Source organism: Gopherus flavomarginatus, chromosome 1, assembly GCF_025201925.1.
Source record: "Gopherus flavomarginatus isolate rGopFla2 chromosome 1, rGopFla2.mat.asm, whole genome shotgun sequence".
Classification (NCBI taxonomy): domain Eukaryota; kingdom Metazoa; phylum Chordata; order Testudines; family Testudinidae; genus Gopherus; species Gopherus flavomarginatus.
The window spans coordinates 160,167-176,864 of NC_066617.1; the positions used below are offsets into that span (position 1 = coordinate 160,167).

The 16,698-nt window shown below is 48.0% G+C and overlaps 1 protein-coding gene across 7 annotated transcripts in view; it reads left to right on the plus strand.

Annotated features, from left to right (window-relative positions):
* The window catches only part of GOLGB1 (golgin B1), a 154,535-nt gene that overhangs the window by 127,769 nt on the left and 10,068 nt on the right, over positions 1-16,698 (plus strand). For all 7 annotated transcript variants that reach the window (XM_050952566.1, XM_050952576.1, XM_050952586.1 and 4 more), the window contains 5 exons: positions 3,907-4,056; positions 12,856-13,014; positions 13,225-13,322; positions 13,929-14,063; positions 15,433-15,538. In XM_050952566.1, coding sequence (XP_050808523.1) covers positions 3,907-4,056; positions 12,856-13,014; positions 13,225-13,322; positions 13,929-14,063; positions 15,433-15,538 — 648 coding nt within the window. The remainder of the gene's footprint in view (positions 1-3,906; positions 4,057-12,855; positions 13,015-13,224; positions 13,323-13,928; positions 14,064-15,432; positions 15,539-16,698) is intronic.

The following is a 16,698-nucleotide window of genomic DNA, read 5'->3' on the forward strand; positions in this document are numbered from 1 at the left end:
TCCAGATACAAGATCAATGGAGGGTTTTGTGATTTGTACACCATGAGAACATAAGAACAGCCATACTGGGTCAGACCAAAGGTCCATCTAGCCCAGTATCTGTCTACCGACAGTGGCCAATGCCAGGTGCCCCAGAGGGAGTGAACCTAACAGGTAATGATCAAGTGATCTCTCTCCTGCCATCCATCTCCATCCTCTGACAAACAGAGGCTAGGGACACCATTCTTTACCCATCCTGGCTAATAGCCATTTACGGACTTAACTGCTATGAATTTATCCAGTTCTCTTTTAAACACTGTTATAGTCCTGGCCTTCACAACCTCCTCAGGTAAGGATTTCCACAAGTTGATTGTGCGCTGCGTGAAGAGGAACGTCCTTTTATTTGTTTTAAACCTGCTGCCTGTTAATTTCATTTGGTGACCCCTAGTTCTTGTATTATGGGAATAAGTAAATAACTTTTCGTTATCCACTTTCTCAACATCACTCATGATTTTATATACCTCTATCATATCCCTGTCATAAACAGATAGCTAAGGGTTAACGTCTCTTTCACCTGGAAATAAGTATCTGAAGCACCTGACCAGAGGACCAATCAGGAAACAGAATTTTTTCAACTCTGGGTAGAGGGAAGTTTGTGTGTGAGTCTTTTGTTCTTGGTCTTCTGCCTGTCCCTCTCAGCTATGAGAAGGTTTTTTTTATTTCCTGCTTTCTAATCTTCTGTTTCCAAGTTGTGAGTACAAAGTTGGTTTGTTGTTTTGTATTTACATGTCTATAGTTGCTGGAGTGCTTTGAATTGTATTTTTTTGAATAAGGCTGTTTATTTATATTTTGTTTAAGCAAATGACCCTGTATTTGTTACCTTGATACAGAGAGACCATTTTTATGTATTTTTTTTTCTTTTTATATAAAGCTTTTTTTTAAGACCTGTTGAAGTTTTTCTTTAGTGGGGAACTCCAGGGAATTGAGTCTGCAGTTCACCAGGGAATTGGTGTGAGGAAGAAGTCAGGGGGAAATCTGTGTGTGTTAGATTTACTAGCCTGACTTTGCATTTCCTCTGGGTGAAGAGGGAAGTACTTCTGTTTTCCAGGACTGGAAATAGAGAGGGTGGACTCCCTCTGTTTAGATTCACGGAGTTTTCTTCTGTGTATCTCTCCAGGAACACTTGGAGAGGGGAAGGGAAAAGGTTTATTTCCCTTTGTTGTGAGACTCAAGGGATTTGGGTCTTGGGGTCCCCAGGGAAGGTTTTTGGGGGGACACTCTAATTTTTTGGGTGGTGGCAGCTTTACCAGGTCCAAGCTGGTAACTAAGCTTGAAGGTCTTCATGCTAACCCCCATATTTTGGACGCTAAGGTCCAAATCTGGGACTAAGTTATGACAATCCCCCCCTTAGTCTCCTCTTTTCCAAGCTGAAGAGTCCTAGCCTCTTTAATCTTTCCTCATATGGGACCCTCTCCAAACCCCTAATCATTTTAGTTGCCCTTTTCTGAACCTTTTCTGGTGTTAGAATATCTTTTTTGAGATGAGGAGACCACATCTGTACACAGTATTCAAGATGTGGGCGTATCATGGATTTATATAAGGGCAATAATATATTCTCAGTCTTATTCTCTATCCCCTTTTTAATGATTCCTAACATCCTGTTTGCTTTTTTGACCGCCTCTGCACTGCGTGGACATCTTCAGAGAACTATCCACGATGACTCCAAGATCTGTTTCCTGACTTGTTGTAGCTAAATTAGCCCCTATCATATTGTATGTATAGTTGGGGTTATTTTTTCCAATGTTCATTATTTTACATTTATCCACATTAAATTTCATTTGCCATTTTGTTGCCCAATCACTTAGTTTTCTGAGATCTTTTTGAAGTTCTTCACAGTCTGTTTTGGTCTTAACTATCTTGAGCAGTTTAGTATCATCTGCAAACTTTGCCACCTCACTGTTTACCCCTTTCTCCAGATCATTTATGAATAAGTTGAATAGGATTGGTCCTAGGACTGATCCTTGGGGAACACCACTAGTTACCTCTCTCCATTCTGAGAATTTACCATTTATTCCTACCCTTTGTTCCCTGTCTTTTAACCAGTTCTCAATCCATGAAAGGACCTTCCCTTTTATCCCATGACAGCTTAATTTACATAAGAGCCTTTGGTGAGGGACCTTGTCAAAGGCTTTCTGGAAATCTAAATACACTATGTCCACTGGATCCCCCTTGTCCACATGTTTGTTGACCCCTTCAAAGAACTCCAATAGATTAGTAAGACACGATTTCCCTTTACAGAAACCATGTTGACTATTGCTCAACAGTTTGTTTTTCTATGTGTCTGACAATTATTTTATTCTTAACTATTGTTTCGACTGATTTGCTCGGTACCTACATTAGACTTTAAATATTGGCATTACATTAGCTAACTTCCAGTCATTGGGTACCAAAGCCGATTTAAAGGCCGGGTTACAAACCTTAGTTAATAGTTCCGCAACTTCACTTTTGAGTTCTTTCAGAACTCTTGGGTGAATGCCATTGGGTCCCGGTGACTTGTTAATGTTGAGTTTATCAATTAATTCCAAAACCTCCTCTAGTGACACTTCAATCTGTGACAGTTCCTCAGATTTGTCACCTACAAAAGCCAGCTCAGGTTTGAGAATCTCCCTAACATCCTCAGCTATGAAGACTGAAGCAAAGAATCCATTTAGTTTCTCCACAATGACTTTATTGTGTTTAAGCGCTCCTTTTTGTATTTCGATCGTCAAGGGGCCCCACTGGTTGTTTAGCGGGCTTCCTGCTTCTGATGTACTTAAACATTTTGTTATTATCTTTGGAGTTTTTGGCTAGCCATTCTTCAAACTCCTCTTTGGCTTTTCTTATTACACTCTTGCACTTAAGTTGGCAGTTTTTATGCTCCTTTCTCTTGGACTCACTAGGATTTGACTTCCACTTTTTAAAGGAAGTCTTTTTATCTCTCACTGCTTCTTTTACATGGTTGATAAGCCCCGGTGGCTCTTTTTCAGTTCTTTTACTGTGTTTCTTAATTTGGGGTATACATTGGAGTTGGGCCTCTATTATGGTGTCTTTAAAAAGCGCCCATGCAGCTTGCAGGGCTTTTACTTTAGTCACTGTACCTTTTAACTTTTGTTTAACTAACCCCCTCATTTTTGTATAGTTTCCCCCTTTTGAAATTAAATGCCACATTGTTGAGCTGTTGAGATGTTCTTCCCACCACAGGGATGTTAAATGTTTATTATATTATGGTCACTATTTGCAAGCGGTCCTGCTATAGTTACCTCTTGGACCAGCTCCTGCGCTCCACTCAGGATTAAATCTAGAGTTGCCTCTCCCCTTGTGGGTTCCCGTACCAGCTGCTCCATGAAGCTAATCATTTAAAGTATCGAGAAATTTTATCTCTACATTTTGTCCTGAAGTGAAATGTTCCCAGTCAATATGGGGATAATTGAAATCCCGCACTATTATTGGGTTCTTAATTTTGATAGCCTCTCTAATTTCCCTTAGCATTTCATCATCACTATTACTGTCCTGGTCAGGTGGTCGATAATAAATCCCTAATGTCATGCTCTAATAAAAATATAACATTTCTATCCATAGAGATTCTGTGGAACATGTGGATTCGCTTAAGATTTTTACTTCATTTGAATCTACATTTTCTTTCACATATAGTGCCACTCCTCCCCCTGCACTACCTGTTCTGTCCTTCTGACATATTTTGTACCCTGGAATGATTGTGTCCCATTGATTGATTGCTCTCAGTCCACCAGGTTTCTGTGATGCCTATTATATCAATATCCTCCTTTTATCACAAGGCACTCTAGTTCAGACAGGTGCGCGGTTAAAAAGGGAACGAGATTCAGCAAAGAGACTCAGCAACAGGTACTTTCATCACTCTTTTCTTGACAGACTTCTCCAGAGACCCACAGCTCCAGTGAGACTTTGGGAGGGGACCCGTCCAGCCTAGAAGCCAAGGCAGATCACCTCCGGGTCCAACTGAGTGACAGCCTGAAAGAGCTGCACCAAAAGGAGCTGAGAATTCAGCAGTTAAACAGCAAGGTACGGCAAATCGCCTCTACCTGATTATGGAACTTGGGACTGAGGGCAAGGAAGAGAACAGATATCCTATAGGACTTGGAGGAAGGGAGCAGACCTCTGCCTGCTTAAGGGACTTGTGCTGGGAATGTAGACTCCTCAGAGGTCCCTAGAGCTTGTGGCAAACAAACGTCTGTCCCAGAGCCTACAGACCCCCACCCAGAGAAGTAATGAGACTCAGGGTGAATATCAGGAAAAGCTGTTGGGCTGCAGAGCAACTTCCCTAGAAAAGAACTGGGGGCCCCATCACGCCTTGACAGGACCATGGGTCCAGCCAGAGAATCATCCCCAAGGGAAGAGCTGGGGACCCTGTTGAGCCCTGACACGGGATGGATCCCAGAGAAAGGGCCAGAAGCCCTGTCATTCCCCAATAGGGAGATGGATCCAGTTCATGAACTGTCTTCTGTGGCGGGGAGTTCCAACACTGGAGACACTTTAAACAGGGAAAAATACTAATAATTATAGCTGCACTGGCTTCTGGGAGATTGAGTTGGCTCCATCCAGTCCGTCTCTTATATCTATTACTTCTCCATTAGTCAGGGCTGTATGAAGGCATAAGAACTATGAGCATGTGTCTAGGGCCCCCACTCCTGGAGTCATGTGATTACATCAGATTCTTCTTCTAGTGATTGTTCACGTCCATTACACATTAGGTATGCGCGCACCACATGTACGGACGTTGGAAACTTTTTCCCTTAGCGGCTCCTGTCGGGACAGCAGGGGAGCCCCGCCAGAGTGGCCCCTCATGCTGGTGCATATATACCCCTGCCGACCCGACCCGACCCCCCTTCAGTTCCTTAGCTCTCTATCTTTTGCTTGCGAGTGTCCATTAGCATAGTTTCATAGACTTAAGGTCAGAAGGGACCATTATGGTCATCTAGTCTGAACTCAACTGATCAGCAGTTAACAGTTATCAGTAGTTAGTAATTATCAGTAGTTAGCACTTCTTAATAATAGATAGTCAAGCTTTCTTTGTTTAGGTGTTGGAAGTTGTCTCCAGCACCAGGCCTGGGCTGCGGGGCATGCCACATGCCCAAGCCTTTAAGGCTTGCACCATGTGCCACAAGCCTATGCCGATTAGTGGCCCCCACGACTCGTGTCTTCGTTGCCTGGGGGAATCGCATCAAACAGAAAGCTGCAAGGTCTGTAAGGCTTTTAAGCCAAGGACTAAGAAAGAAAGAGACTTTCGCCTCAAGCAACTACTCACGGAGGCCACGCTGCAACCTTCGGCCTCAGGCCATCCGGCCTCGGCGCCGGTGTCCTCAGTGTGGAGTGCGCTGGCGTCAGTTTGCAATCTGGCACCTGTGGGGCACCGCAAGCATGCGGCACCGAGGCAACAAGGAAAACCCCAGCACCGTTCGCCCTCCTCGGTATGGTCAAAGGGCCAGCCTACAAGCCGAGGGCGCTCCCCACATAAGAAGCCGGCAGCACGCAAGCAAACAAGCGCTCAAAAGGGAAGTGCTGCCCCAAGATATGCTCCGGCTCTGGTGGCTCCGGCACTGAAGAGCCCGTTGAGCCCTCGGCTAAGTGCCTTGAACGCGAAGGAAGGCTGGAGGAGCTCCTCGAACAGCCCTTCACACCAGACACATTTGAGGCGGCAAAGGACCTCATACAGTTGTTGACAGCAAGCCCCCTCCCTGCCAAAGAGAAGCCTCTGGCACCATCTCCTAGAGTGCCGTCAAGAGGCAAGCCGGCAATGGTGTGCTGATCGAGGTCACCACCCCAGCACTGCTCCCAGCATCAGGTCCTAGCTGAGCTCGGCTTCTGTGGATTCCCAGTTGCCCCTGACCCAGCAGGACTCAAGGGCACCAGATCCCAGCCAGCATACAGCACCGGTCCCGCCAGGGAGCCACTCCCCGGCGCTATCGCCAGGCTGGCTCCAAGGCGACACAAGATTGAAGTTCCCGGGCCCAAGAAGAAGCCAACAATCCCGGTCCCGGGAGTATCAGTACCATTCTCAGTCTCAGTTGGCAAGGAGCCTTTCTCCAGCCCCCCGGTGACACCGTTCTACGGCACCGCCTTGGCCTTCCAGGTCGGTGTCCTCGGAATCTGAGGTGGACTCAGGCCACTCCACAGGGCACCAGGGAGCCCCAACCCCCGGCATCCCCAATGGGGCCCGCCAGGGCAGAGGCCCTTTTGGACACCATGGGCCTATCACCAACACCAGGAGCCCTCGTCCAGAGCCTCAAGATCTGGCTATTCAGTGCATCGGTCTCAGTCCCCGCACTGGCGCGCGCGCGCACACACACACCCCACGCCCAAGGAGGCCACAGTATCCAGGCCACCAGACACTTCTCCAGAACACAGGAGAGCAGAAACAACACCGAGCCCGGTGCCATCCCGGAGGCAGACACCTCAGGCAGGACCTGGAGGAGCCCCCAGCATGCGAGGAAGGACAAGTGGGGCTGGAAGACGATAGGCAGAAGGCCCTCACCTCTTCGTCATCCCCAGATGAAGCCATGGCGGGCATTGCGGTGTCATGGTCTCCTACAGTTAACCACAGCACACACCAGGAGCTGCTCTGTAGGGTTGCCCAGAACTTGGGCCTACAGGCGGAGGAAGCAGTAGAACAGAAGGATCCTATGGTGGACATCTTAAGCCCCGAGGCCCTCTCCAGTATTGCACTCCCGCTCATAAAGACAATCCAGCCCAACTGTAAGACGGTCTGGCAAACCCTGGCCTCTAGCGCACCAACAGCAAAAGGCATAGAGTGGAGGTACTTTGCCCCTTCCAAGGGATACAATTTCCTCTTTTGTCACCTGGCCCCCTGTTCGCTGGTCATCTCAGTGGTAAATGAACAGGAACAACATGGTCAGCAAGCCCCGGCTCCTAAGGCCAAGGAGGCTAAATGTCTAGACCTATTCAGCAGGAAGGTCTATTCTTCTGGGGGCCTCCAGTTGAGGATTGCAAACCAGCAGATGATCCTGAACAGACACAATTTTAATTCCTGGACAGCAGTTTCCAAATTTGAAGACTTCTTGCCCCAGGGCTCTCAAACTGAGTTTGCGGCCCTCGTGGATGAAGGAAAGGCAGAAGCCAAGACCTCTCTGCAGGCCTCTCCCGACTCAGTGGATCCAGCAGCCAGAACAATCGCCTCAGGAGTGGTGATGAGGCACTCGGCATGGCTGCAGGCTTCAGGCCTTCCGCCAGAGGTCCAGGATACCCTTCAGGACCTCCCCTTCGAAGAGTCTGGTCTCTTTTCGAACCAAACAGATGCCATGCTGCATAGCCTCAAAGACTCCTGGGCAACCCTTAGGTGGTTGGGGAATGCACACCCCAGTGACGCAGAGGATGCCTGTCAAGCCCCCGCTGCCTCAGCAAAGACAATATCAGCCCCACCCTAGGTAGGAGCCGTATCGTAGGAGAGGCAGAGAAAACAGGCAGAGGCGGAACAACACGCCTAACCAAGGCCAAGGCCAGGGCCAGGGCAAGCTGCAACCCAGCAACAAGCAAGGGTTTTGAAGGTGCGCTCAAGGACAGCGTATCAAGTCAGTTACCGGATCTTTCACTATGTTTCCTGAACCACTTGTCCCGCTTCTACAGTGCCTGGTCTCGTATAACATTGGACCGTTGGGTCTTGCGCCCAGTACAAGTGAGAGATGTGCTTCAGTTCTCCTCCCTCCCACCGTCCCGTCCCCATCTCTCTTCAGGGACCCCTCTCACGAGCTGCTCGTTATGCAGGAGGTACAGATGCTCCTCCAGGTGGGGGCAGTGGAAAAGGTCCCTTGGGATCCAAGGGGGAAAGGGTTTTACTCCTATTATTTTCTTATTCCCAAAGCAAAGGGGGGTCTTCAACCCATTTTAGACCTGCACTGACTCAACCAATTCTTAGTCAAGGTCAGCTTCCGCATGGTCTCCCTAGGCACCATTATTCCGTCCCTGGACCCAGGGGATTGGTATGCTGCTGTCAACATGAAAGATGCATACTTTCATGTCACTATTCATCCCGCTCACCAGTGGTTCCTGCGGTTCACCATAAACCAGCACCTTTATCAGTTTATGGTCCTACCCTTTGGCCTGGCAGCAGCCCCCCACATGTTCATGAAATGCATGTCAGTAATGGCGGCCTTTCTACGAAAAAGGAAAATTCGAGTATACCCATCCTAAACTACTGGCTCCTTGTGGGTCAGTCCGAGAAGGAAGTCCGTTCCCATGTGGCGGTGGCACTGGATGTATTCTGCAGGCTAGACCTTCTAGTCAACGTGCTGAAGTCCTCCTTGATACCTATGCAAAGGCTGGAGTTCTTTGGGTCAGTCCTGGATTCAGTACAGGCACGAGCGAGCCTCCAAGAATCCAGATTTCTGGCCATGCAGCGTGCCATAGACTCAGTGCTGAGGTTCCCCACAACCATGGGCAGATGCTGCCTGCAGCTCCTAGGACATTTGTTGGCCTGCACCCACATAGTCAAACACGCTCAACTGTGGCTCAGGACTTTGCAATTATGGCTAGCCTAGTTCTATCGCCCGGGCAGAGACCCCTTAGACCTTGTATTGACAATCCTGCCCAGGTGTTGGACTCCCTGCGCTAGTGGCTCAACCAGCAGGTAGTTTGCAAAGGAATCCCCTTTGCCGCACCGCAACCCACGCTGACAATGGTAACAGATGCATCAGACCTTGGCTGGGGAGCACACTTGGGGGACCTTCGGACGCAAGGCTTGTGGTCCAAGGACAAAATGTTGCTCCACATCAATGTAAAGGAGCTCAGAGCAGTTCGCCTAGCCTGCCAAACCTTTTACACTGCTTTAGAAGGTCACAGCATGACAGTTCTGACAGACAGCACTACCGCCATGTTCTACGTAAACAACCATGGCAGAGCCCGATCCTCTCCCCTTTGCCGAGAGGCCCTTCTCCTATGGGACTTTTGTATAGCCCGCTCAGTACTCCTTGTACCATCATACCTCCCGGGGGAGCAGAACGAGCTGGCCTCAGCACGTCATTCCACGAGCTCGCCTCAGCAGGTCATACCACATGCATGAATGGTCGATGAGACTGGATGTCTTGCAATCTATCTTCCAGAAGTGGGGATTTCCCCAAATGGACCTCTTTGCCACCAGGGACAACAGTCAATGCCCACAGTTTTGCTCTTTCAAAAACCACAGTCCGGGCTCAGTCGCAGATGCCTTCGTGATCCCTTGTAGAGGGAGCCTGAAATAAGCCTTCCCACCGCTCCTACTCATCCACAGAGTTCTCCTCAAAGTTCACAGAGACAAGACGGTAATGATTCTCATCGCTCCAGCTTGGCCCCGCCAACATTGGTTTACGACTTTGCTAGAGCTGTCAGTGGCTGCCCCGATTGCACTGCCCTTGCACCGAAATCTCATCTCACAGGACTGCGGGCATCTGCTCCTCCCGAACCTGCAGTCCCTGCATCTCATGGCATGGAAACTCTGTGGTTGAACACGATGGAGAGCCAGTGCTCTCTTCAGGTGTGACAAATTCTCCTCGGCAGTAGGAAACCTTCCACTAGGGCAGCATACCTCACTAAGTGGAAGAGATTCTCCTGCTGGTGTGAACCAACGCCTATACAGCCACTTCAGGCCTCCATTCCAGTTATCCTGGAATACCTGCTGCACCTTAAACAACAGGGTCTCACTTCCTCCTTAATTAGAGTACATCTGGCTGCCATTTCAGCATTTCACCTGGGGAAGTTGGGGCATTCTGTGTTTTCCAACCCCATGGTAGCCTGGTTTCTCAAAGGGCTGGAGAGGGTGTTTCCCTACTCATGCCCTCTAGTCCCTCCCCAGAACCTTAACCTGGTCCTGATCAAGCTCATGGGACCGCCTTTCGAGCCCCTAGCCTCTTGCTCTTTCACTCACCTCTCCTGGAAGGTGGCATTTTTGGTGGCCATTACATCCACAAGGAGGGTCTCCAAGTTGAGCACCCTGATCTCGGAGCCCCCTTATACAGTTTTTTATAAGGACAAAGTACAACTTAGGCCACACTCTAAATTCTTCCCTAAAGTAGTCTCACAATTTCATATGGGACACAGGACATTTGTTTGCCAGTGTTCTTTCCCAAACCACACACAGACCTGAGTCACTGTAGCCTGTATACTCTGGATGTCCGTAGGGCCCTGGCATTGTATCTGGAGCAAACTAGACCCTTCCACAAGTTGAAATAGTCATTCATTGCCATTGTGGAGAGAATGAAAGGACTCCCTGTCTCGGCGCAGCGGATATCATCATGGATTGTGGATTGCATCCGCACGTGCTATGAGCTCGCCAAGGTGCCAGCCCCGGTGACCACGGCTCACTTGACTTGGGCTCAAGGGTCCTCAGCAGCTTTCCAGGCGCAGGTTCCACTCCAGGAGATCTGTAAAACAGCCACCTGGTTGTTGATGCACACATTCACAACCCACTACGCAGTCCATCAACAGGCCAGAGAGGACGCAGTGATCGGCAGGGCCGTGATTCAGTCAATTGTTCCATGGCTCCTACCCTCCTCCTATTGTAAGCTTGCGAGTCACCTAGTGTGTAATGGATGTGAACAATCACTTAAAGAAGAAAAAACAGTTACCTACGTTTTCGTAAGTGTTGTTCTTCGAGATGTGTTGTTCACGTCCATTACACTTCCCACCCTCCTTCCCCTCTGTCGGAGTCTCCGGCAAGAAGGAACTGAAGGGGGGTTGGGTTGGCAGGGATATATATGCACCAGCATGAGGCGCCACTCTGGTGGGGGTCCCCTGCCACCCCGACAGGAGCCACTAAGGGAAAAGGTTTCCGACATCCGTGCGCGCATACCTGATGTGTAATGGTTGTGAACAATACATCTCGAAGAACAAGTTATGAAAAGGTAGGTAACCGTTTTTTAGGAGTTCTAATTTTTAAAAAAATTAAAGTTTCTTGCCCTTATGGTTATGAAGAAAAACTTGAAAATCTGGCCTGAGTGTAACCAATACACTGTCTGAGTTTGCACACAGCCTGAGATAATAGCTCCAAAAGGGAGGAACTCTCCCATGCATCTCAATGGAGTGTTAACTCTGACCCATTGTTTTAGAGGCCCAGACAATCCATCCTAGACAAGGGTTCTATATGGCAGATGGGGAAGAGTATAGCAGACCCAGCCCTCACCCAAGCAGAGACAGTCTGGCAGTGGGATAATTAGTGAAGGACAGTGGGGATGGGCACTTGCTGCTATTCCTGCCTCACTGGGAGGGAGAAGGGGGCCCTTGCTGCTCCCAGAGGGTGACGGATCCCAGCTGCCATTCCTGGATGGGAAAATTTTCCTGATTCTGCTGCCCTTGAGCTCTCTGGGATCGGATGAGGGCCCCCTGCCACTCCAGAGTGGATACAGGGCTGTATTGTGGGACTGGACCCCAGAGGACCCTATGTCATGGTGTGCCTAGGGCTCCAGATTGCTTTAATTCAGTCCTGATGATAGTCTGTGGCCCTGGCACCAAGCATCCTTTTCACATTCACATTGTGACACAGTTCCTGCCAACTGGTAAGAAACAGATCCCGGTCAGCTTCTCCTCTGCTTGCAGTGCGTAAGTTTTGAGTCATCTCTCTTTGCGTAAAGAAACAAGTAATGATGTACAAAAGAAAATTATCAGAATTGCAGAGTCAAGCGCTCAAAAGTTAGAAAATGGTAGAATTATGGTGGCCTGTGCATGCTTAATCGTGATCTCTTGTTCCTGTGCTTTTTGGTACAGTCCCCTGTGTTAGTCACTACATACCTTTCATCTTCTACAGCAAATTATCCAACAGACAGTAGCCTCATTTACTACACAACAAAGCCTTATTCACCATCCACCCTAAGCACTGAATGATCCAGGAATCCTGCACACATTCAGATCTCAGACACGCAAAATTATGCTCACCGAATTTTTCCAGAAACTTTACTTGGCAAATTCAGTATTAAGCCTAGAGCTGGGCATTTCGTATTCTACCTAATACCACCTAAACCCCTCAGCATTCAGTAAGATCTCTGCCAGTGTAGTCCCAATAAAGCAGCAGTCATCACCATTCTCTAAGGGCTAAGCCTGCTCTCTGAGGGTGCATCTTTATAAAACAGCCATCCAGATTACGTGAAGTCTAGTTTCAGTGAAATAAATTGCATGGCTTTTTTCTTTACCGGGGCCCCCTTATCACTTGCCTCATTGTTGAGTTTTTGTTTTTTTAAATCTCCGTAGTCCTCTCTCCAGCAGAAAGACCTTTCCCACACCAGTTCCCTTCTGCTGCTGGTCCTTACTCTCAAATGCCTCGTTGAGAGCCAAGAGCAGGGAGGTAGACTATATAAGGAAAACAGGCCACAAGTACGGTCAATTTCTATCAACTTAAGTCAGTTTCTATCAACTTAGGTCATTGATCTTTAGTGCCCTCTGCCTGCCTTCTGCAGCGCTATGGATTGTAAGAAGCCATCTCATTTCCATATAAACTAATATGGAAGTCACCAAGCCCAAGAAGTTAGCAGGATTCAAAGAGGGATTTGGACATTTATATTGATAAGAATATCTAACATTATAAGAATTCTTGCTAACACAAATTTTAGAAGGGATATTAAACCTCCTGCTTCAGTGCTAAAGCCAACCTCTGACTATTGAAGATCAAGAGACCTAATCTGCTATTGTGAGGTTCTTCCACCTTCCTCTGAAGCATCAGGTACTGGCCACTGTCAGGGATGGATCCTGGACTACATGAACTTTGGGTCTGATTGAGTCTGGCAATCCCTACCTTCCTAATAAAGCTCTTTTGCTGTGGATGCCAAGGGGAGCAGCTTCTCTCAGAAGTTCTGTTTTAGCATCTTTGCTTGATCTTCTTTCCAGCTCTCTCAGATCTTTGAGGAGAAAAATGCCCTCTCTATCCAGCTGCGGGGCAACAGCCAGAATCTCCGTGAGAGCCACCAGCACTGCCGTGAGGTCCTGAACCGCTGCATGACTCTGGAGAAGCAGTTACAGGAGCTGCAATCCCCAAACAAGGACATGGTAAGGGGTGGAGTAATGGAGGGAAGGTGGTATATTCCTCTTGACAGCCTAGGTGAATTAAAGAGCGATTCTCACTGCAGACTTTGTTTACTGTGTGACATGGCAGCTGGTCTGGACTCTGTTCTGTTTGAGACTTAATCCTGCTCTCCCATTGCTTCAGTGATTGCCCTGACCAGCACTTGATGCATTGCCACACATACTCTGTTTCAGAGGTCACTTGTGACAGATGCTGCTCCAGGAGCCCCCCAGGAAAAGAACGAACTTCAAAGAGAGAGTTACACTCCAGAACTGCAGGAATTACAGCTGAGGTGAGGACAGAGGGAAGGGTGTAAAGCCTGACACAGAACCTTTGCTGATGCCCAGTGGAGCAGGGAAAAGTCTGAGTCCTGCTGTGGCACCCTAGAATCTCCTGGAATCTCTGAGGTGCACTCAGCTGTTATGACTCACTATTCCTTTAGATGAAACCACAGACACTGAATGCAAAATGTAGCAATTGCTGCTGGCCAGTGTGGGTCAGCTTAGCTCCCCATTCACTACACTGGCTCATCAGTAAATATTGAGTACATGTATGGTCCTGGTCTCAATCTTCAAGGCTCTCAATGAGCTGGACCAGGGCTGCCTCTGGGACTGAGACTTAGTATGACAACGATACTCCTTGGGAATAATGGAACTAACGGTGGGAATGGGTGATGGAGCCCAGGGCTGTGGAACTCCTTTTCTGCATTGACCACAAAACCTTCATGGCTCAGTGCAAGACCCACCTCCTCATCTCAGCATTCCCACAGTAAGTAAATAAAACCCACCTGTTTGTGGAGACAAGGGAGAGAATCTCCATGTACTAGAGCAATGAATACAGTATAAGCAGAGGCCCCAGAGACACATTTTGGGCATTTCAGTGTCCTATTTTCTACCAGGTTATCGGAGGCCAAACAGTTGCACAGCAGCACAAAGCAGGACCTGAGGCATTTGGAAGAGCAGCTGCAGGAGGAACGAGATCAGCGTCTTGCTGCAGAGGAGGCTTTCTCAGCAGCACAGGATCACATCAGGAGGTGGAGTGTTTCTAATCAAGCAAGCTGTGTTACCTTAGTGCATCACCAAGTTTCTAGCTGTCTGTCCATCTCTGCTTTTTATAGAATGTCCATCATTTCAAAATCCAGGCTCTACCTTGGAAAGGCTAAAAGTTGGTTATGATTTTTCCTTAAAATCCCAGTTTTAAAGGAAGCCTCATGGTCATTCCCAGTCATCTCTGAAATCTAGGATAGTTCTTCCACTTGTGGGTAGGGAATCTCCATTAGTCTGCCCTGGCCACCAGAGCTTTTTGAGCCTTATCTCTATTATGGCAGTGCCCAGATTCCCCACTCAGGATCAGGCCCATTGTGCTGGGTGCTTCACAGACACTCCGCCAGACATGGCTCCTGCCCCAGTGAGCTCAGAAGTTTATTTGAGTCTTATTTCAAATAATGGGAAGTTGGGGTAGGGCTGGAACCAAGGTCATGCCCTTACACAGGGAGCTGGTAAGTAATTTGGATTCCCGGGGGTACTAAATTTTTACAAACGAGTTCTCCTCAAGTGATGGCATAATCACGTCTTCACTGACTGACCAATTCCTTGTAGGCATCATGGCTTATTGTTTGTGGTTTCCTATTATCTCATTGTGTGTCCAGAGCCCTGGTCAGGGCATTGAAACCTATTAATCATAGAATACTAGAGATGACCTCAGTGGGTCATCTAGTCCAGGCCCCTGCACTCAAGGCAGGACTAAGTATTCTCTAGATCATCCCTGGCAGGTGTTCATCTAACCTGTTTTAAAAATCTCCAATGACAGAGATTTCATAACCTCTCTAGGCAATTTATTCTAATGTTTAACCACCCTAACTGAAAGTTTTCCCTAATATCCAACCTAAACCTCCCTTTCTGCAATTTAAGCCCATTGCTTCGTGTACTATCCTCAGAGATTGAGAGCACTTTTTCTCCCTTCTCCTTGTAACAACTTTTTATGTACTTGAAAACTGTTATGTTCCCTCTCAATCTTCTCTTCTCCAGACTAAACAAACACATTTTTTTTCACTCTTTCCTCATAGGTCGTGTTTTCTAGACCTTTAATAGTTTTTGTTGCTCTTCCTTTGACTTTCTCCATTGTGTCCACATCTTTCCTGAAATGTGGCACCCAGAACTGGACACAGTACTCCAGTTGAGGCCTAATCATATAGGCCTTAAACACCAGTCTCTTGAACCACATCTAGAAGTGACTAGGAAGCCAGTGCATGAGCTGGAGTAATGCACTGTTTATGGCTAGCACTGCCCAGCAGGTCAGCAGCCATGTTCTGCACTGGTTCTGGCTTCTAGGTGACCCATGTGAGCAGCTTGCTGCATTGTGTGTTCTCACAATTAATAAGTGTCTCTCTCTCTCTCCTGCAGGTTGGAGTCAAGTGAATGGGCATCTGCTCTGGGTTCCAGCATTAATGTGTCTCCATCCCATGAACATTCCTTGCTGATTGACTCCAGGGACAGTTCCTTTAGCAAGGTAAGAATACTACCGCAGTGGCTGTGTCCAGGGAGCTAGCTTCATAATGTAGGACATGTGAACAACTGCTGTTGCAGAGGACTGTAGCCAGAACATGGGGAACGGAGCCATGTTGATTCTAAGCGCTGGATATAGTTCATAGCTTCTAGAACCTACCACTCCAACTGCATGGCTCAAGATGTCTCCACATCCTGCATCTTTCAAGATCTGCAGCTACACATATGGCTCTTGCAACTGTGACCTTGAGAACTGGTTGGGCTCCTGGAGGCCAAGGTTGCAACAGGGGCTTCTCCCCCCTTTCAGGACCTTGTAATATTTGCCCAAAGTTCTAAATAAAAGAAAGTAGCAGCTGATTGTGCAGAGAGGGCTTATGGACTCAGTAAAATGTGCCTCAGTAAAATAGTCCCTAGTCTCATGTACAAAGTGCAGTAGTTAGACTCCTTCCCATCACCCACCAATGGGATGGACCTTACTCTGTACCAAGAAGGTCAAAAATCTCAGAGCATCAGAGTCAACAGTCACTCAGTGAGAATGAGCCATGGGCAAGCACAATGTCAGAATCATAGGACTGGAAGTGACCTTGAGAAGTCATCTAGTCCTGTCCCCTGCACTCCTGACAGGACTAAGTTCTATATGTTGCTGGTCATGGCTGCAGTGATAGCAGCACATTGCCAGGACAGAAATCATGTAGGCTTTATACACTGAACCACACTCAAAAGTGGCTAGGAAGCCAGTTCGTCAGCTGGAGTAATGCACTGCTTATGGCTAGCACCACCCAGCCGGCCAACAGCTGTGTTCTACACTGGCTCAGGCTTCTAGTTGACCCATGTGAACAGCTTCCTGTGGTGTGTGTTTTAGAGATCACTAAAACAGGTCACCGGGGCTTGCATCCAAGATGGTCCCAGTCACCCTGCCCAACATGTAGGGCCACAATGCCGTACAGGAACACAAAAGCATCCCCAAATGGAAATCTCTAGAGACCATCCTGCCATTTTACCAGTCCCCTGTATTCTCTGGATGGAGTCTCAGCTAGCTCATTCCCATCCAAGCCAGCTATATTTGCTTCCCAGTGTCTGGCTAAGATGGCACTGGAGATGCAGAGCTGTATGCCAGCTGCATGTTGAGTGCTGGCCTTGCAGAAGCCCAAGCTGTCTCAATAT